General features: G+C 54.9%; 2 protein-coding genes and 1 long non-coding RNA gene across 5 annotated transcripts; 2 read left to right on the top strand and 1 right to left on the bottom strand.

Annotated features, from left to right (window-relative positions):
- The first annotated feature begins 297 nt into the window (after window positions 1-297).
- Window positions 298-5,769, top strand: TMEM208 (transmembrane protein 208). Of its 2 annotated transcripts, XM_056360851.1 has the most exons (6): window positions 298-331; window positions 412-507; window positions 604-663; window positions 838-974; window positions 4,233-4,317; window positions 5,337-5,769. In XM_056360851.1, exons 1-6 carry the CDS (start codon window positions 326-328, stop codon window positions 5,472-5,474), a joined length of 522 nt encoding a protein of 173 aa, XP_056216826.1. In that variant the 5' UTR covers window positions 298-325; the 3' UTR covers window positions 5,475-5,769. The 2 variants fall into 2 exon arrangements, with proteins under 2 accessions (XP_056216826.1, XP_056216827.1); XM_056360852.1 differs by lacking the exon at window positions 604-663 and having other exon boundaries at window positions 311-331.
- On the top strand, window positions 4,324-5,170 carry LOC130159334 (uncharacterized). Its single transcript, XR_008825701.1, has 2 exons — window positions 4,324-4,847; window positions 5,017-5,170. It is a non-coding gene; the product is annotated as an uncharacterized LOC130159334 (long non-coding RNA).
- A 664-nt stretch (window positions 5,770-6,433) lies between the features above and the next one.
- LOC130159332 (microtubule-associated tyrosine carboxypeptidase-like) lies at window positions 6,434-20,431 on the bottom strand. 2 transcript variants are annotated; one of them, XM_056360848.1, is made up of 6 exons: window positions 19,952-20,431; window positions 16,257-16,400; window positions 9,361-9,493; window positions 8,637-8,942; window positions 7,850-7,947; window positions 6,434-7,328 (listed from the first exon to the last, which is right to left on the bottom strand). In XM_056360848.1, exons 1-6 carry the CDS (start codon window positions 20,363-20,365, stop codon window positions 7,164-7,166), a joined length of 1,260 nt encoding a protein of 419 aa, XP_056216823.1. In that variant the 5' UTR covers window positions 20,366-20,431; the 3' UTR covers window positions 6,434-7,163. The 2 variants fall into 2 exon arrangements, with proteins under 2 accessions (XP_056216823.1, XP_056216824.1); XM_056360849.1 differs by lacking the exon at window positions 19,952-20,431 and adding an exon at window positions 19,132-19,897.
- Window positions 20,432-20,976: the final 545 nt, after the last annotated feature.

Here is a 20,976-nt window from a genome sequence, read left to right as displayed (position 1 = left end):
CGGGCTCGGGGTGCCCGGGGTACTGGTGGGGACCTTCCCCTACGAGCCGAGGGGAGGCGACGGGCTGCAGTGGGGCGAGCAGGCACTGGCGCCCCGCGGGCTGCACGGGAAAGGCCACAGGGTGGCCTGGGGCTGGGGAGCCGGGACGGCCGCCCCTGCCCCTGCCCCTGCCCCTGCCCCTGCCCCTGCCCCTGCCCCTGCCCCTGCCCCTGCCCCTGCCCCTGCCCCTGCCCCTGCCCCGCCTGAGGTAGGCCCGGGCCACCGTGTCCGGGGCCCTTCCCGCAGGGCACTTCCGGCGGGGACCGGAAGCGGAGCCGGTGCGGCCATGGCGGTGAGTGGCGGGGCCGGGGATGCGGGCGCCCGGGGGCCCGGGGCGGGCGAGGCCGCTGACCGCCTCTCTTGGCTCCGCAGCCCAAGGGGAAGGCGGGGACCAAGGGGAAGAAGCAGATCTTCGAGGAGAACCGGGAGACGCTGCGCTTCTACCTCCGCATCATCCTGGGGGCCTCCGTGAGTGCGGCCGGGGGCGGGCGGGACGGGGAGGGGAGGTCCAGGCCCCGGGCGGGGCCGGGCAGGGCAGACAGCCGTGCCGTGTTCTCTCCGCAGGGCGTCTACGTCGTGGTGAACCTGGTGATCTTCTACCCCGCTGCCTCCGCCTGGACGTGGGTGAGCGCCCGGCCCGCTGCACGGCTGTCTGCTGCCCCGATGGGGGGCACCTGGGTCCGGCCCGGTGGCCAGCCGGCTCCTTTCCCGGTTGCCGTGATGGGCAAGGCCAGCAGGCCCCGCCACCCTGCCCGGGGATCGCGGCTTTGGCGGCTGACGCGTGTTCCCTTGTTGCAGCTAGCGTTCGTCTTCAGCTCCGTGGTCTATGGCACCAGCTACCGGTCCATGAGCTCCATGGCAAAGCCGTCTTTCACAGACGATGGCAGCCTTGCCGACGGGGGAATTGACCTGAATATGGAGCAGGGGATGGCAGAGTGAGTGTCCACACCCGCACGAGTCCAGGTGAGCAGGACCTGCTGCCTGAGCGTGCATGCAGAGCCAGGGGAGCCCTCAAAGGGGAAGGCCAGGCCTCTGCTCCCACCCCAGCTTGCCCACTGGCATGGGCATGGGGCTGCTGGAAGCCTGTAGCCGTTTTTTCTGGGAACGTACCTAAACTTCTTGTTATCTGAGCGCTTGATCTGGTGCGCACTGGTTGTGAGCTGCTGTGTGGGTAGGTCAGCCTGGAACCTTAGGGCTGAGGCACGCAGGTAGGAGATCCCAGACGCATCAGCTGGAGCAGCTTACAACAGTCTTTCAGTGGAGGAACAGCGCTGACATGCTTCTGCAACACACAGATATGTGTTTTCTTTTTAAACCATCACTGCTTGACAGAGCAGAGGGGCACACACTGCCAGTTACTCCATCCTGGCTGCAAACTGACCATATCTTGAACTGTTCTACACATAAGAAAAACCTGCTTTCTGTCCTAGCCAGCTGCTCTCACCTCCTCAGCCTTTCCTGCCCCTTCTGCTTGTGTGTTCCTCGTGTCTGTCTGCAGACAGTGCCAAGTGTTTGCCTGTCCAATGTTCTTGGTGGTGCTGTAACTTTTTTATTCAGTCAAGGAACACGCAACAGTAATCCCTGCAAAGCACTGTTAAATAAAATAAGGAGGTAACAATACTGAAACAGCAGAAATACCTTCTAGATTTACTTGTTTTCCAACGGTAAGCCCCAAAGTAGTTACAGAACACTGCCAGGCAGTTGTGGACACATCAGGCCTTTCTCTCTGTCCTCCCTGCCCTCACCTCTGTCCGTTGGCCCACCTTCCCACCTTCTGCTGGGGTCCTTCAGCACGTGCCCAGTGAGGTACCTGGGGTACTTGTCCCCTTCCCTGCCATGTCCTCGGCCTCCAGTTCCAGGTTTACCTCCACTTTTCCCTTGCTGCCAGGCTTTTGAAGAAACACAGTGGGGCCTGGCTGCCAGCAGAGTTGTCTGCATCACATCAAGTGTTCTTGTGCTGGAAGGGCCATGTATTGATTTAAATATTTTTGGTTTTCTTAACGTAAGTTTTATTTCTGCACCCAGCAGATGCCCAGGGATGTTATCAGCAGTCAGAATGACTTCTGCGGCACAGAACCTGCTGTCTCTGCACAGGATGAGCTCTCGTCTTGTGGTTTTTTTTAGTGGAGTAGTAAATCTTGTACCTGCAGCCAGAGTGACTCAGATAAGGGACTCAGCTGAGGGATGAGGTGTCTGTAAAGAAGGGGTTATTTCCAGTGTGTTCTGTGAGCCAGGCGCTTTATGTCCTTTTCATCCTACAGGGACTTTTTCCTGCTGGTCAGCTGAGCACTTTTCTCCAGTTTTACATTGTTTTGGTTCTGAGTGGAAGTGTTAGGTAGTTTGGATACCCTTTTTTGTGAAACACAGCATGGGGCAGTCAGGTAAGGAAGATACAGAAGTTTGATGCTGTCTGGCCTATCCCCTTAGTTGGGGGATGCCTTTGGGAGATGTATAAGGCACCGAGGCAGAGTGGGTGCCCCAGTAACTGCCCTGTGCCTGTGTGTGATGGTGCTGTCAGGGGAAATGACTGACAGGCGTTAGCACAGGGATCCCCTTGCCTGCTCTGAAAAGGTGGTGGGTACAGCTGTAGCACTGCCGCAGTCCTGGTTGCAGTCGTGGTGCTTCCCTTAGTACTGAGGCTCCAAGGTTTTTCTGCCTGAGCAGTACACTGTTGGGGTGAATTGTATGACACGTTAAAGTGAATTGATGCTTGTCCGAGGCATGGGTTGTGCAAAACACGGAGGAGGCAGACCTGTAAAGACAAAACCTGCGCAGCTGAAGTTCCTATCCTTACCCTGTACTTTTGTACCTGAGCCTGTGCAGAGCCCTCAGCCATGAGTGCAAGTCTCAGTAGTTTAAGCTTGCTACATGAACATGAAGTGTTAACAAACACTCAGTGCTCCTCCCACCGGCTGTGTCTGTCTGGTGAAGTGCTCTAAATTAGCTTTGGGGATCAGGGAACCAGTCTGGGCCAGCGGTTACTTTCAGAAAGCGGTGGATGTTTTCTTGCCTCTCAGCTGAGTGTGCTACAGCTGATGAATGCATGCTCTTTTGGAGCAGCTTCTGGAATGCTGCAGATACGAGGGCATTTCTCTCATGCTGCCTGTAACTGAAACAGATGCTTTGTGTTCCTCTGGGGTTGAGGAAAACCGATCTTGCTGGTCTCTGGGAGAGCTGGGTTCATGGGAGCTCTGCCATCACCCTCCTGGCCTCCGGTGATGCATGAGATTTCTGAACTTCAGTGTCTCATCACAGAGCTATTGATGGTGGATTCTGCACTGTCTGGAGTTGATGACAGTGTCCCAGCCTAAACCAGTTGTTTCTGGTCACTTTGCTTTGTGCTGTGCTGGCCAGAATGAGACGAGCTGTTTCATTACCATTGCCTTTGTTTTCTTGACTCTGTTCTTGGATGTGATTCGAGCGTTTCTTACTCCAGCAGATGATGATTTAATGGGAGTGAAAGTTGGCATATTTCTAACCTGTCATGGCACTCCCTGTGGCTTGTGTTGAAAACCTCATCCCTGTTCACCTCTCTTGGGTGTCAGGTCCCGTCTGCCCCCCCCGCCGAGAGTGGTGGCTGAGGTGTGGGCAGCTTGTTCCCCTCCCTGTAGCTGCTCTCAGCTCTGCCTCAGGCTGGTGGGGAAGACCCTGGAGTCGGATAAGCAGGAGGGGAGGGGGAGACATGTGTCGCTGTAGCTCAGCTTGCAGGTGATGGTGTGCATGTCCTTGCAGCACTCCGGCCCTTTGGTGATCCTGAGTGTGTCTGTCAGCCTGTGAAATGGCACAGGGAAGATTCATGCTTCCCTTTATTGCAGCCAGCCACGGGCAGCTATACTTTATGCCACGATACATGTCAAATTGGCAGGTGCTGGCTTCTGTTGTAGGCTGTGAGGGTGGTGGGTTTGTTGCTGATTCCCCCCCCCTCTCCCCCCCCCATCCCTCAGCTTTCTCAGTGTCCCTTTTCAGAGGGAGCCTAGCTCTTTAGCTCATCAGCTTTATTTCTTTATTTTGTTTTCTGCTCTGATTCTTCTAGATCACCATGTGGGGCAAAGCGCAGGTGCAGGGACAGCTCTTCGGTCGGCTGGGCAGGGTTGCTCCCCGGAGGCAGTGTAGACAGGCTGTGTTGGCAGAGGAGCTGGTGTATTCGGCAGGGGCTAGAACAGAAGGTTAATGTTTTGCTTTTCTTCCCTCAGGCACCTCAAGGATGTGATCCTGCTGACAGCTATAGTCCAAGTGCTGAGCTGCTTCTCGCTTTATGTCTGGTACTTCTGGCTCTTGGTAAGCCCCTGTGGTTTTCCTTATTGCTCTACATTGTCCCTGTCTTTCCCTGTCTTCATGACTGAGGACATTATTTATCCATTTAATTTCAGTGTCCTGTTTCAGACCAAAACTATTTTCTGATAAATTTTTTAATCTCCCTGTCAAATCTTGTTAAAAATGAGGCTGTACAAGGGATAGAAGTCCTGATCCCTCTGGGTCAACCATGCAAAAACTAGGCTGGCCTTGGCCTTTCTCTCTGGTCCTGTGAAAGGGCAGTAAGAAACATGAGGCAGATCAAAGCCATCTTTGTGCTTAGAGTCTTTTTGTGACTGTGACAAACAGCCTGTGTTTCTTCTTGTTTGGTTTTCTCAGTCATTCACCAGCCCAGACTGAGGCCGGGAACTGCTGGACACTGTGCCACTTGGTAGATAAAATGCTGTAGGCTTTGGTCTCCTCTTAACACATCAGACTCTTTCTACTCCTGAAACATTTGTCATGTGCCCCCAGCTAAAACTACTTTTGCAGAAGGACAAAAAGTCTCATGTTAGGTAAAAAAATCCCACAGTTGCTTTGATAAGACAAGGCAATGTTGGGAGCAAAGAAAGTTCTCTCCTTTCAGTCCTTACTCACAAGTTCCTTTCTAGCTGGCCTGGCAGGGGGCAGCCTAGGCTCGCTGTCCCCTGAAGACCATCTCGATCACTTGTTTTTTTAATTCAGAGAAATGCGGGTGTTTTCTGAAGAAGGGAGAGGCAGAATGTCTGGGCAGTTGAATCTTTCTGCATAATTCAGTCCTGATGCTGGTATTTCCATATGTGAAGCCTGATGGCTGTATATGTATGCAAGTTCTTAAACCATATGAAGTCAGGCCATTTATTTTGGACACCTGCCACTGCCTTTGATTTCCATGCATCCTGTGATGCTCCTGATCCAGCCTGTACAGATACTCCAGCTCCTTTGGCTTCCTCAGTAGGTCCAGCCCTCCTGCCTGCAGCACTACCCTGTCAGAGCTGTCCCCAAAGTGACCTGTGTTTTTGCAGGCTCCGGGGCGTGCTCTCTACCTCCTGTGGGTGAACATCCTGGGGCCCTGGCTTACAGCCGACTCTTCACCTGCTGGTCAGGAGCCAAACGAGAAGAAGCAACGCCGACAAGAACGCCGCCAGATGAAGCGCTTCTAGCCCTGGCTGGGGAGATAGATTAACGCTGTCTCTCATCTCCATGCTGTTATTTCATCAGGGATGCGACCGAAACCATTGCAGTAGCTATGCTGCCCTCTGTCATTGCTGCCATTCCACTAGAAAGGCCGCAAGAGACTTCTCTTGGTTGCTTCTTAGCACCAGCCGAGGCCTTGCTCCTTGGGATGACAAGGGGGATGATGCTGGGATATGTGTAAATACCTTTTTAAAGCAGTGCCGTATCGTGTTCCAAGGATTGCAATGCTGAAGGAAATAGTAATAAAAGAGCAGAGTCTAACTGACTGTGCTGGCAGTGCATTCATACAGGGCTGCTCGCAGAGGGGAGTTGATAAAAATGCCAGCGTGTTCTTGGAGACCTGGAGTGGAGGAAAGCAAAATCCCTCAAGAGAAGCAGTCTCATCCCTTCCCAGGCTTGCTTTGTGCTGCCCAGCCTGCTACAGCATCTACACCCTGCAGTTTCTGCGAGATTGGAGCGTGGGGGTGCTGTGAACTGGGCTTGCAGCCAAAACTGGTGCTTTTGGGATTGAGCTTGGGAGGATTGAGCCTGGGATCTCTGGAGCCACAAATTGGCCATTGCTACCTTTGCAGGAGCTCAGTGGGACAAAAGGCAACAAAGCTGAACCCAAATCTACACAGGTTTTTTTTGTTTTGTTTTTAAAAAAAGGCTTTCCAAGGGGTGGCACAGCCAGGGTGCCATGACTGCTACAGCAATCATGTGTTGGAGACCAGGAACAGCTCAGGGCTGCTTCCGCTTTTGCCTACTTTGATTTATTAACATTGTCCTTGCCCAGTATGTTGTTTACACGCTCCGGTGACCCCTTCCTGCTACTGACGCACCAGCCTTGAGCCATGCAGCTTTGCCTGTGCAAGTGCGACACACAGTCAGTGCTCACAGTGGTGCCAGCCTGGCTTTTGATGCTACCCACAACCTTTTGCCCACATACTGTTTCCATTACATCATTTTTATTAAACGCTTTTTCCTAACATCAACCCCAGTCCCCACACTGAGTCCTCACAGCCAATCAGAATGGCTGTAGTTGGGGTGCAGAGCACTGGTTAATTGTGGGCAAATAACTGGGTGGGGGAGGGGAGAGCACAGGTTGATATTTGGGGGATTAAAGTCCTTCCTGCTGCTGGCAAGGGGCATGAGGGGAGGGGTTGGGAGTGGGAAACGCATGCACCGGGCACCCAATGGGTACAGGCCAGCCCTTATTCCTTACCAGGGCTGCCAGGTACAGCCCAGAGCCCCCTGCTGTCTGCTAGCCCCGAGGAGGTGCCCCCACTGTGCTGAGAGCACCTCGGTACACTACGGCCACCCTCCACCCACTGCAACTACCCCAGCACAACCTCCTGCACTTCCAGGGCCCCAGTGCATCTCCCCGCTCTGCCCTCGCTCCCTCTCAACCCTCTTCTCCAGCTCCCCAAAGCCACGTGGAGCCACGCAGCAATCCCCAAAATGCACAGGGTGTCAGGGTGGGAAGGGAACACATCAACACTAACCACACCAGCCCTCTCGGCCATGCTACCCTACACAGCAGTACATGCACAGCGGCCACCTGGGCGCAGGGGGAGGCTCAGGCTCTGTCCTCTCCTCCAGGCTCCAGCCCCAATAAATAGCCAGTAACTGGCACCAGTCACACCCTTGGGGTGCCAGTTGTGGGGGGATGCCCCTCAGTCAGGCAGCAGCTGCTCCAGCTCCTCCTCGTTCAGCCCATTGGTGGTGACAATGTGGTCCAACTGCTTCATGTACCGCTCCAGGTCCTGCATGAAATGGGGGATGCGGGCCTTCTCCAGGACCCCAAATTTCTTCAGCCGATTCACATCTTCATAGGAGACCTGATGGGAAGCAGGGAGATGGTCAGCCCCCAGCCCCCCAAACTTTGACAGATGTCTGACCCTGCTGCAGCCCCCTGGTTCACCCCGTCAGGACACACAGAGACACACACACGCACGTGCACGCCTACAGGGAGGCGCTGGCAGAGCTGCTCAGGGGGGTGCTGGATTTGTGAGGATTTGTGGGTTTGGCCATGCTCTGTCACTGCAGGGACAGGTGACAGCAGGACTGCTGCAGCTGAGGCAGAGGGCCAGTGGCACAGCTGGCAGAGCTTAACCTGCTGGCTCAAGCATGTCCCCCAAGGTCTCCCACGGAGGAGTACGGATTGTCCCTTTCTTCCGTGCATCCTGCCCAGCACAGCCTTCCCCTGCTCCACCGAGACCCGTAAGAACAGGGAAAGCGCAGAGCTGAAGGGCTGACAGCCCAGGGCTTGTTTTTGGGAAGCCGTGGGACTGAGGGGGGCCATAGGAGCTTTGGGATGGGACAGGGATCCAGGATCAGCTGCTCCCCACCCCAGCGTTACCTTTCCAAGTGCAGCCAGCAGCGGGAAGTCGATGGTCTGCCGATGGCGCAGGATGCGAAGGATCCCATCGAGGTAGACCTGGTCCTTACTGAAACAGCCTGGAAGAGTGGGAAAGGCTGGGAAGTGAGAGTCCAGCTCCCCCAAATGTCTGCTGACCGCAGTAACCAGAGTGATGGCACTGGCTCAGGGTGACACAACTGCACCAGGGCTCAGGCATTGCTGGTGCCATGGCCAGGACCACTGGGTCCCAACAGACGAGCACTGAGAAGCAGTGCACCAGGGACCACGGAGGCAGCAAGAGCTCTTTCCTCTCACTAGAATGCTTTCACCCTTCCTCCCAATACATTTATTTTTTTTAAGGGTAAACCACTACAAGAATCTAGATGCATTTCCAGAAATGCTCATTTTTCCTCTCCTTTGGCTACTGCCTCCCCAGGAGCCTGTGTGAGTCACTCCCATCAGACTGCAACCAACTTACGGGGTTCCCTGGGGGGCCTCATCCACGCCCACTTGACCCTAGGCAGCCAAAGAGCTGCTGTGCTGTGCCAGCGTGTAAAAGATCACTGCCATAAAGACAAGTGTAAACCCGCAGGAGCGCGGTGCTGGGGATGGGGAGGGATGCAGGGGTGGGCAGAGCCACCATTTCAAAGGCTGCTGTGCCCACAGGACCAGTGAGACTCAAACCCACCCAACAGCAAAACATCCCCGCCTCTGGTTTGTCTTAAGAACAATAAATTTAAAAAAATCCCTTCCAAACCCCGAAGGCTTTACACCATCCGAGCAGTACCTGGCTGCGAGGTGTCGGTCTGGCCCCGCTTAGCCCGCACGCAGTACTCCCACCGGACACCGGCATCCTGGACGTACTGCTCCAGATCCTGGAAGAGGGCGGAGAAGGAGAGGCGGCTGGCTCGTTCGATGGTGTAGTAGAGCAGGGCTGCCCGCCACAGGAAGGGCTGCTTGCGGAAGAGGACGCTGTGCAGGCTGGCCAAGCCTTCCTCCGTGGGGTTAGCGGGCTTCAGGCTGTACTGCTTGCGGCCCTCAGAGCTGTGCCAGGGCTGGCGGGTGTTGTTCACCCCCCGGATGTAGTGGGTGCCTGGGGAGGGGGAATGGGAGTGAGCACCATCCACTGTGCCCTCCAAAAAGCTGGGCTCTCACCCCCCCTGAGTCACTGGGGTTGAGGCTGAGACCCAGCACCCATGGGTGCCTCTGCCATCCTTGGCTGGAGATGCTGCCATGGGACATCTGCTTGCTCTGGTGCCTGGGGTGGGCAACAGGCACAGCCACATGGGTGGGTGCTGGACACTCCCCACATGGAGAGGCACCCAGGTGGCCTCAACACTTTCCAAAACCCATGCAGGAGCACCCCTCCAGGATGCTCCTTGCAGGACCCAGTAAGTATGACGTTGGCCCGTGGTCCCTGCAGCCCTGGGACTGTTACCTCAGTGACAACAAGAGGATGCTCACAGCATCACCCCACTCTGCCCATCACCCACAGCCACCCCACTGCTGACCGATCTCGTGGCGCAGCATCCCCTCCAGCCAGTGCTGCCGGGCTCCAGCCAGGTTGATGGCCAGTGTCGGCCGGCTGTCCTCCACCATCATCACCGCCTGGGACAGGAGGTCATCCGTGAGCTGCACCACCACCTGCAGAAAAAGAAGGCAACTGCCATCAGCACTGCTGTGGGACAAGATGCTCAGCAGGGTCTTGGCTCTAAGCAGAAGCTGAGATGGTGCCAGATGGTCAGAAAAAGTCACCAGTGCCGTGGTCGGCAACATCCGGCACCGCTGCACCATCACCAGCTTGTGCTGCAGCTCCCCAAAGAAACCACAGAGAGTAGGAGCAGGCAGGGAGAGCACTGCCAGCACTGAGGGTGTACCAAAAGAGATGACCCCACAGGGGTCTGAGGTAATTCCTTTAATCTCTTTACAGCCAGCAAACATGAGCAGGCAGCTCCTGCGTAGCCTCTTCCAGCATCCCTCTGGCTTCAGCATCCCCTGCCCCACCTCATCGCCACAGGCTCCCCACAATTTTATAGCCACACACGACAGGCGTGCTCCAGAGACCTGCCCAGTCCCACCAGCAATGGGATGGCACAGTAAATTTGGTCACCTAAACAACTAACAGCACCCGCTTGGTTATGGATCCAACCTCTAGACACCCCCCAGTAAATATTGCCCAAGGGAACCAAGGCTCTGGCTCCATTTTCATGGACTCTCCTGCAAATTCTCCCTTTCGAGGCTGCAAGACATGGGCAGTGAGGACGGACCCCCCCAGTGCACCCTCCCGGAGGGAACCACGTCTGCTGGCCAAAGTTCACAGCAGGGCCAGCAATGCACGCGCATGACTGGCAAATATCTTTATATAGAAGAAAACGGCTATTTTGGGAAAGCTGGCTACCGCAAGGGCTGGAGCCAAGACAGCTGCTCTACGTTAACAGGATTTAATGTGCTGGCCAAGCAGCATTTTCTGACCATCTGACTTCAGACCTGCAGCATCGCTGGAGGAGACAGCCCTGGAAGCTCTCACACCTGAGGTCCAGCTGCAGTAATGCTCAGGACACCCTTTGGGCACATATCAATTTAATCTCAAAATTCTTCCCCCACATACATATTAACTCTAAAAACATCTATCACTTCACAGCCGACACTTTTCAGGATGAAAATGTGCACACACATTACTATGTGACAATTCTTCTCTTATTTAAAAAGGACAGGAGACTGAGTTTGCTTTAACTCAGATTTATTATTGTGCAAAACCGCTCATGAAAGCCAAGAGCGCAACGTAACAGCAGAGTCTACCACTGGGCAAATGAACAGCATGAAATACTTAAAGACTGCAGTTGCTTACCTGGATTAAAATTTACCAGCGTGAAAAAGAATCCCTCCAATTCTGAGAAAAGACTTGCCAGTTCGCTTCTGACTTATGAGCATCTGTGAGCTTTATTTTTGCTCCAGTAAACAAGTCAAAATAAATAAGGGTTGCAGTTTGCTGCCCTCTCCCACATCCGGCCCTCGGTGACCTGGGACAAACTGAAGCAGGGAACTGATCCAGACTAAAACTGGTCATATGGTCCACCTTCATTTCCAGCAAGATCCTCACACGAGCTCTCACAGGGGGCTCTTGGTGGGGAGAAGACTTTCGGCAGCAGCACCAGCTCCTGCTAACAGCCCCATCAGGGGCTACAACAGGCAGGGAAGGTTTTGGCTTCACCACAAGCAGAAATAAGGAGGTAAGAATGAGCCAGGTTTTGGTATGATTGTAACCAATTCCCATCGATTAGGTCAGCTCCGTGTGATGAGACCATTGCCTGGACATCTGAAATGGCAATCCCAAATGCACCTAGTGGCGGCTGAAATCCTGGTACGTGGGAGGGGATGGGGAGAGCCAGGGGACAGAGTTTAAACCAGAAGAAAGAAGAAGAGGAATACATTCCATTGTCGCAGCGCTTTCCTGTTCCCTCGATGACACTGCAGCACAGAACTGGTGCCCAGACCCTGTGACAGTCCCTGTGTCTTTGCTGCCTGACGTGTGGCTCTTACAGGGAGCCCTGGAGATGATGCACTGTGTCAGACAGAGCTCTGCTGCCAGGATACAGGATGCTTGGCTGGGAGTGGTCCCCAAGGCCAGGTCCACACCTTGCTGCCTTGTCATATTTCACTGCCCCTATATGGAAAAAAACCCACCCCAAAGAGGTTGGAATTTAGGAAACTAGATACAGAAAAACTAACTTCTTCCCCAAGATAAATGCTCTCACTCCTGCTCTGCCCAAGCCTATTTAAAAAAGTACCCCTTCCCACACCACCCTGCTGGCTGCTCCTCTCTGCTTTCCTCCATTTTGCAGTTGCTCATCCTTGGCCAGGTTAAGCTGGCTTCCTCTGGCCACCAGCCTCAGGCGGCAGCGATTCAACAGCTCCAGGGTCCCCATAGGAGGTAGGAGCGGGACCAGCCCAGCTGGTGGGTTTTGGGAGGCTGGTGCTTGCTTGGCATCCCCCGAGCACTTCAAGTTTCCCTTGTGCGAGTTCAAAAGCCATCTCTGAAAACAACGCTTGGAGCACACGTGCAAGAGAAATAATATATAAACCCAGGAGTTTAACCGTATTGGTGGTACACAGATAAATGCTCCACACAGCTCACCTCCTGCTGTTCCAGTGACCTCCAGCCAGCTCTCCCTTCCCATTTGCACTGGCATCTTAATCCCACCCCTGAAGAAATCTCTTTTAATTATAACCCAAACATCTGTCCATCACCTATCCATGGCTTTTTCCTCTGCTGTACTGGGAATGCCATGTCCTGCATCCTATGCCGCATCTTCCCTGCTGTTATTCCAGGCTAGCACCCGGAGCATCCTACCAGGGCTGAGCTTGCCCAATGAGCTGATTTTTATATTATTTGAGGGGGGGGGGGGGGGGGGCTTTATGCTACAGGACAAGTACTGTCACCAGGCTGGGTACCCCCATCTCGCAATGGCACAGGGCTGCTGCACCCACGACCTGCTCGTACAACTGAAGGCGAGCACCAAACGAGCCCAGACAAACCTTGGAAAGGCAAGTGCTGTCCCGCAACCTTCGCTACCCTGCCTGAACAGAAGGCAGGCTGAACAGCCCAAACCCAATTTTTTTTTCCTTTTTCTTTTCCTATCTGCTATCACCATGCACCAGGTGAGCAAAGAGAAATGCAGCAAGTGGCTGGAAAATAAGAGGCAGCCGACGATGCTGAGGGTGCGATGCTCAGCACCCTCGAGGATGCAATGCTCAGCACTGAAACTAGGTCCTGCACAAGTCCTTTTTCAGCAAGGCAGCAAGAACTGAAACGCGTAACAAAGCACTCTCTGGGACCCGGCATCTGAAGGAAGACCCAAGAGCACAGAAGACTTCAGTGTACAACAAGCTGCACACTGCTGGAGGCTGCACACAGAGGGAAGGGTGTAGCTGAAGTAACCTGGCTGGGTTTTCAGGAATCAAGAAAAACTCCAAGCGAGAACATCCCAAAGCCTTTAGAGGAAGAATTCAAGTCAGAGGGAGCACTTCTGATTATTGTTTTTCCTGCTCTCATGATGAAGAAAAGGTAAAGGCAACAGAAACAGCAACACTCAACCTGATTATATGGAGTGGAAACTATTTTTCGCTGTACAAGAGCTCGATGGCATCAAGTGAAGCAGTTAGGAAGCTGATTCAGGACGAAGAAGCATCAGCAATCGGTGCAACCTGCGGCAGGAGCTCTGCGGCGGTTCACGATCAGGCAGGCAAACCAACAGCAGGGGTTTTGCAGGCAGAAACACTCGCCAGCTCAGGAAGGCACAGGGCTCCCATGGCTGGAGAGAAACTCCCCACCCCTGTCCTAAGGATGCAAAGATCCCAGGACAGAGTGGGGCAGGGGAATGAGGATGGAAACAGACTGATCCAGGGATTGGGAAAGACGCTGCTTGGAGAGGACAAAAGCTCCTGCAGCCACGGGTACAGCTGCAGGTTGCCGTATCCCCACAAGAACCGAAAATGTGAACGTGCCCAGGGGCCACCATGGTGAGACAATGGGCAAAATGCCACAATGTCATTCTTCAGATGTCAGCCTGATGACTTCTTAAGAGGCACTGGCTTGGGTTATTTTATTTTTTCCCTTTATTTGACAACATAGAGATATAGCGTTGTTTTTTCTTATGAAAGAGAGGTGCCAAGAGCCCCGCCGTGCAGAGCCAGCTGCCCGGGAGCAATGGGAAGGGACTCTCAGCACTGCTGGAGACTGCAGCTTCACACAGCCCCATTAGCTGCCTGCAGCCCCTCTCCAGCTGCAGCAGCCCATCCACCCACCGAGCACCACTTGCCTTATTCTGGGACCCTCCAGCTTTGCAGATGCTGTTACAACAGGGGCTGTGACTCCAGCCAAAGTCCTGTTACTGGAGCAGCAACACCAGCTCCCCGGGTCTGTGACCTTGTTCTCAGCAGGATCCCCAGCGCATCCTCATGGTCCACAAAGCTTCTGTTCAGCTTTCAGGGATGTGATGATGGAGAAGGAGCTCATCCCCAGGAACTGAGGGACAACTGCTGACAGCCCCCACGGTGCCGGGGCACAGGCTCCTGCCTCTCCCCAGCTCTGTGGCACTGCTCAGGACCTCACATGCCAAGAAAGCACCAGTACTAAGCAGCTCAGAGGTGGAGGGGCACCACCGATGGGATCCCATGAGATGCTAGCTAGCGCTGTTTGGCTCACATTTCACAACCCCGGGGACTGCCACGCAGTACTCACCAACGGGGCCAGGCCTTTCTCTGCTGCAGGCTGGGAGCTCACCGAAATCCCTAGGGAGACCTCTGAGATCTGGCAGCGTCACCTCGGTCCTGAGCCAGAAGAAAAGCAGAAGAGCTTCAGGATCTGCGGCTTGGACAAAGAAGCTTTTGAAGACACAAAGTTAATTATAGTGCAGATACTTACCCACGAGCATGCTGCCTGCAGCGCCGGACAGTGGGATCCTGCCTTCACCCATGATGGGTACCAGGGACAAGGGGCAGCTGCCTGCAGCAACTGCCACCAGCCTGGTACGCCGCCTGCCCCGACTGCCTGCAGGCAGCGACGCAGCAGCGGGTCCGTCTGGGCTAACGCAGCCCCCTGCGCGACAGTTTCTTCCTTAGTTTGTTTGTGGGGTTTTTTAAGCAACCCATCACAATTAGTATGTATCAGCGAAGCAAACAGGACAGCAGAACAGACCAGGCACAGCAGGCTAAAGTGAAGAATCCCAGAGACAGCCACAGGGTGGGGGATACACATCTGAAACCCCCCAGGTCCCTGCCAGGGTTATTGTTTTTGATAATTTAAAATTATCAGCGAAGCAGAAGCTCCGCAGGTTTTCGCCCTGTACAGGGAGCGAGCTTTGGCAACACCGCTGTATTGACAGCAGATGAAACCCTTCCCTCTTCCCTGCACCAGAGCAATTCAGCAAGATTTCTAGCAGGTAGCAACAAACAAACACTTTAGTTGTTTTAAAAGCACTTACCAAAAGTTTCAGATAAAACAGCAATGTACCTTGCATGCCGATGAGCAAACATAATTACTGAACCCTGCATGCCCTTGAGCAAAGGGAAAATTATACAGGGCTGGAAGGAAGCCAGTTGTACACCAATATGGAAGAAAAAAAAAAAAAAAAAAAAAAAAGTCTTTCTGCCCAGCCAGAGCTGAATTTGGGTTAGATTAATGGAGAAGAGTGGAACAGCTGTATTTAATCAATAAAATCAAGAGACAGACCACAACCAGCAAGTCACAAGCGTGGGTCTGTAAGGCTGCCTGGCTGCATATGGGGACTGGTTCTGGGCACTAAGAGGCAGCTGAGTTATAGGAAGAGATCTGCAGAAATCCTTTCTGTCCTAAGCAAAGGTGCAGGAGGAACCAAGGTGCCAAATCCGCATACCAGGGACACCCCCAGGGGGAATCAGGGCAAACCAAGAGGACTGGAGGCGGAAAGTCCCCTGGCCAGGTGGGACCTCAGGGAACCACTCACTCCCGCTTTTCCAGGCATGGAACGCACTGGGTACCACCAAGCAAGTTGATGCTTCAGGGAAATGCTTGTGAAGGGCCCTGTTTGGAGATGGAGGTGAAAAAACAGAGGTAGGAAAAACAGTGCGGCCAAGAGGCAGCGTGAGGAAGGCCCCCCCTCCCCCAGCCAGCACTGCATAGCCTTCTGCCCCGCAGCCAACAGCCCAAGGCAGCCCTGAAAGACAAAAAAAAGCAAAGCCAGGTCCAGAAACCCTTCTCAGCACTTGAACCAGGACAGTGGAAGCACTTTGCCCACACCTTGCTGGCAGAAGGGGCAAAAAACGCCCCTTAACTGAAGCTGTGGGACATCCCACACCAGGTGCTGCTGGGGGCATGGAGAAACTGGATTAAGAGATGCCGAACTTCTGCCTGGCAACCGTCACGTCCTAACCACGGACCTCCCAGCCTTAAAACCCAAGCTTGGGGTTTCAAAGTGCCGTAACCTGGCAAATCCCACAGGACAGTGGGAAATCTCTCTCCCCAGCTTTGCTTCTGGGCATGCGAGCAAAGGCAGCTGTCGGAGATGCCTGCCATGCACTGCCAACAGCAAGAGATGCATTCCCGACAGTAATTGATGCCTCATGCATGCAGCAAAAGGCTGCTCACATGGCCACGCAGACAAGCAGCAGCTTCTCTCCCTCTCAAGCATAAACTGAATATATTGATATACCCTGAAAAAATCACGAGAAATTGGTGGGGAACCAGCACCCATGTCCTAACGCTGGGGTGTACAGTGAAGGCAGCCAAACTGGAGACAAAAGGACACCACGGATCAGAGTAGAAAAACTTCTTTGTACCCAAAACATTTCTTAATCTGAATCCTTTTTATCAGAAAATAAATATTTTGCAGCTGTATTTTACAAGTAACAAAGCAGGGACACAGATTACCTCTCCCACGCAGCCTTCCTTCTGCATGTACTTTCGGATCACGGACCAGATCTGGCACTTGCTCAGCAGCCTCCCGCCTGTGGCGACCTCGAAGCTCTCGTAGGTGCCATACTTCTCCAGGACAGCACGAATGATCCTGATTGCCTGTTGCATGCAGAAACAAAACATCAGTGCCAGCACCCTCCCTGCTTATAAATACACCTTAAAACCCCACGCACAATTAAACCCAGCGGAGATAATCCCCGATAAACGCCTGTGAAGCAAGATATGGTTTTGCAAGATCTAACAAACCAAGGAGACAGAGCCAGCTGGAGGTAGCCACCAGGCCAGACGGACCCTTAAGGCAATCAGCACAACCCACAGGATATTCTTTCTGCTTTTTATCACCCTTGCAAGCATCTGTTGTGGGTACTGGGCAAAGCAGAAGTGAAACAGCATCATCACAGCATGCTACCTCTGGAGGTTAAAGCCATGATTTTTTTCATCTTTTCTGCTTTTGGTGCTCCTTTCAAAGTGTAGTGCTTGCACAAAGGGTCTAGCTTATCAGCCTCCTTTTTACTCTGCGAGTTTCTTGTTGGAGTGCTGGACAGCAAGCATGGCAGTAAGGCCATGCATCACCCTTTGCAGCGATGCTGCTTCCTCCTCCTCCAACAGGGTCACAGCACAACCAGCCTGCTGCACACCAACAGCCTTCTAATAAAAGCAGCACATGCTATCTTATTAGCATTAACATTTATAGAGCATCTATAAAATAGGAGCATTTATTAGCACATTTCCTTCTCCAAAAGTGAGTTTTCATTATAGACATTTTCAAGCAATGACTCTCCAGCCTACTAATATATACTCCAAAGTAGATGATGATGACTTTGAACCAGTTCTGGAGTTTTTCCAGCAGTTTGATTGAATCCCTAAACCTGGCTGAGCTGCCGCCGAGCTTCCCAGCCCAGGACCAAGCGCAACTCCTGAATGGTGCGCACTCTACCTCCTGAGCTGAGCAACCCCCTTTGCTCTGAGAGGGGCTCTAGGCAGCGGCGGGAGCCCTGTGGAGCAGGTCCCTTCCCTCCATCATCCCTGAGGTCACTCAGGACCAGGGGATGGGTGCTCAGCACCAGTACAACACTCAAACCACCCAACACTCTGTAAGAGGGGCTTCATGGTCTGCGCCTGACGAGCAGCCTCTTCTACTGCAGCAGAAGGTCCTGATTTTCCTTCCCTAGACAGTATTCTCTACACAGCTGATTTTTATTCTCCAGTTGCTGTGTCTTTCCAGGAGAAGCTTTGTGGGTTTGTTTTGTGCCATTGGTTTGTTTGGATTTTTTGTTTTGTTTGCTGATCCAGATCTTTTTGGCAGCACCATAAGGTACCTCCTGCTGACAGCAGCAGCAAAAAGAACCATTTCTTCCTCCTACCTCTGCTCAGCCACTTGCTTTCTCCCCGCAGGGGACCTAAAGCATGAAGCCAAGAGAAACCCAGCACAGCTGGTGCCCAGGAGTAAGACAACCAAAGAGCATGCTCCTCACCAACCTCCAGCACACTTCCCGCCGGGCAAAATTCCTAAGATACCAAGTTTAGGTTTAGTGTTCCAAGAGGCTGCTGAGCATCCCCAGGCAGCCCAAAATTGTGCACCCACCATATGCAGTGGGATAACAAATCCTCCAGCCCCAGCTCCATACTGGTGCCGCTCACATTCCCATGACAAACCAGGGACGTGATCTCCAGGGTGACGAGCCTCTGTGGGGCTAGAAGAATCCTTCTGGCTTATTTAAATTTTCTACTAAAAAAATAAAATAACCCCCCCAAGCCCATGCATTGAGGCAGCTGGTGGAGCAGCAAGCTGGAAGCAGGGAGCTGGCACTGGTTTGTCTGCTCTTGTCCAAAGATGCTGGCTTAGCAAAAGGTCCCATTTATTTAAGCTCCATGATTAATGCAGGTTTTTAAACTAAAAGCAGTTTATAGCTAATAGCTGGCAAGGAAGAAGGTTTCCTAAAATAAAAGAGACTGGAGGGAGGTTACTGCAGGGGACAAGCAAAGGAACAGTGACATGAATACTGTCCCATCACACAGTCACCAAAGAACTTGCAGAAACATTGGCAGAAACACTCAACACAGTATTTCTTGCAAAGGGCTTTAGGATCCAGGATGAGACCATTCACACTGGTTATGAACACTTAATTTCGGTCATTTGAGGTAAGGCACAGAGGAAGAATTATCTCAATTATTCATCTTTTACTATATTGAAGTCAACTGTACCAAAAGAGAAAGCAAGGAGAGGGAGAAATAGCTTCTGAACAACTCATTTTACAGTATTACTTGGAGACTGAAATGCACTTAAATGCAGGAGGAAAACACTGAAAAAGCCAGCAAGGTCTTTATAGGAGTCAGACTGTCTCCCCTGCAACAGCATCACTTGCACCAGCTTATCCAGGACAGAGGTACGGCAGGCACTGGAAATGACTAACTGCTTAGAAAGCTGTTTACAGAAAGCCTGAATCATCTGGATAATAATTCAGGCAGAGGTATCGGAAGTAACGCAAGAACAAGTAAACATCCAAACAACAATAAATAAATCCGGGAAGAAGCTGTTATTTGAAACACCAGGCAAAAGCTCCCGGTGAGAAGGTGTACAGAAATGCCTCTGGCACGCAAGCGAGAGGTTTGGTTATCAGGTCCCTTGGATGTGGCTGAAAGTGAGAGAGTCCGTGTGGCAGAAAGGATGTTCTTGCCAGAGGTGGGATCCCCAGCCCCACAGCAAAGCGGTGGAGGGGCACAGTGGGGGTCCCGGCCCCAGGAACAGAGCAAAGGGACAGCACAGCTCCACTGCCTGAGGCCAGGACAGGCTCCTCTGCGGGCAGCACGAACCCACCACGAGCCCTACCTGCTGCCCACGCTGCAACCGGGTGCCGCTTGCTCGCTCGCTGCCATCCATGCACCACTTTGACCCGGGCAGGAGCCAGTCGGGAACGTTTTGGTAGCGTATGGGCATTGGAAAAAGTTAAGTGAAATAATACAGACTCCTTCAGCGGAGCCTGCACCAACGATTATCAGCGCTGACTGCATCTGCTGATGCCTTAAGGATGCTGCCACACCGGACAACCTTTAGGCCCCGCAGAACAATGCCAGACTTAACCCCCGGGGCACTGCGGCCCCCCGCCCATGCAGCCCCTCCACTACCTCTGCGGCAACAAGGGCACAGCAACCCCGGCCAGGTGCCCCCAGCGCCCAGCCAGTGCGTGCGTGCGCCCAAGCAGGGGCCGGCTTGGGTGCTGGCAGCATCATCCAGCACCGGCGGGGCTGTCACCGGGCAGAGCTGTCACCAGGCAGGCGCGGGTGCTGGGGGCAGTGTGCAGAAGCTGCTGAGCGGGGCGAGCCGGGGCAGAGCCGGCAGCGGATGCAGGCGGCCCGGCCCCGCCACGGCACGTCCCGGTGGCACCGGGCCGGTGACGCTGCCCTGCACCAGGCCACCCGCACCGGGGGGTGCTGCCCGCACGGGCGGGGGGAAGGCGGGGAGCGGGGGCCCGGGCTCCCCCGGTTCCTCCCTCCTCCTCTGCCTTCTCCCGGGCTGTGCACTCCATCCCGGAGCCGCCGCGCTGCTCCCCGCGGCCGGGCGGCAACGGCACGGGCGGGGGGCCAGGGGCTCGGGCGGCGGTACCGGCGGTACCGACGGGGGGCGCAGGCGGCGCGTGCCCCGCCCTCACCTGAGCGACGAAGCGGTCGGAGGCGGCCCCGTACTTGTCCAGCACGGCGGCGGGCACCGGCTCGGCGTACTCGAACTGCGGGTCGTAGGCGAAGCTGGCTCGGAAGAAGCGCTCCCGTTCGGCCTCCACGTTGCGCGGCCGCAAGGCCACCAGCAGGCAGGGGCTGCGCCGCCCGCCGCCCTCCTCCCCGCGGCCCCGCGCGATGTGGGGCAGCGAGGCGGCGGCGCGCATCCCCCCGCGGCCCCCCGTGCCTTCGCCCCGCCGCGTCCCGGCGCCGGTTTCCGAAAGGCGGCGGGCTCCCCGCGGGCAGCGAGGCGGCGGGGCGCCCGGGCAGGGGCGGGGCGGCGGCGGGGGGCCCGGGCAGGAGCAGAGCGGCGGGCCATGCCGGGGGGCGGCGCGGGGGCCCAACACCATGGCCTCCGGCGCGGCAGCACGTGGGCTGCGCCGGGCCGACCCCCGCGCCTCCGCCCCGAGCACGCGCCGCCGCCCGCCAATCGGCGCCGCGCCCGCAGCGCCGCGGCCAGTAGGAGCGGGGCATGAGGGTGAAGGCCCCGCCCCGCCGCTTTGAGCCCCGCCCCGCGCGGAGCCCGCCCTGCCCGCGGCCGCCAGCGCAGCCCGCGCCCCGCCACCGGGCCTGCCGCACCCCCGGCTGCCTCCTCAGCCCCGCTAGCGCGGCCGGCCCCGGCGCATCACCACCACCAGCTGTGTTGCCGCCCCAGCTGCATCTCCATCCTCGGTTGCATCGCCAGCCCCAGCTGTGTTGCCAGTCCCAGTTGCATTGCCACCCTGTTTGTATCACCAGCCTTGGCTGTGTCGCCAGCCCTGGCTGCATAGCTGCTCTGGCTGTGTCACCACCCCCAGCTGCATCACCGGCCCCAGTTGTGTCGCCAGTCCCCATTGCATTGCCAGGCCTGGTCACATCACCAACCCTGGCTGTGTCACCAGCCCAAGTTGCATTGTCACCCTGGCCCTGTCACCAACCCCAATCATATTGTCACCCCGCTTGTTTTGCCAGGCCTGGTGGC

The sequence above is a fragment of the Falco biarmicus genome, chromosome 15 (genome assembly GCF_023638135.1).
Source record: "Falco biarmicus isolate bFalBia1 chromosome 15, bFalBia1.pri, whole genome shotgun sequence".
In the NCBI taxonomy this organism is placed as follows: Eukaryota; Metazoa; Chordata; class Aves; order Falconiformes; family Falconidae; genus Falco; species Falco biarmicus.
The sequence above is the reverse complement of the archived record's forward strand: the minus strand, read 5'-3'. Positions and strand labels throughout refer to the sequence as shown.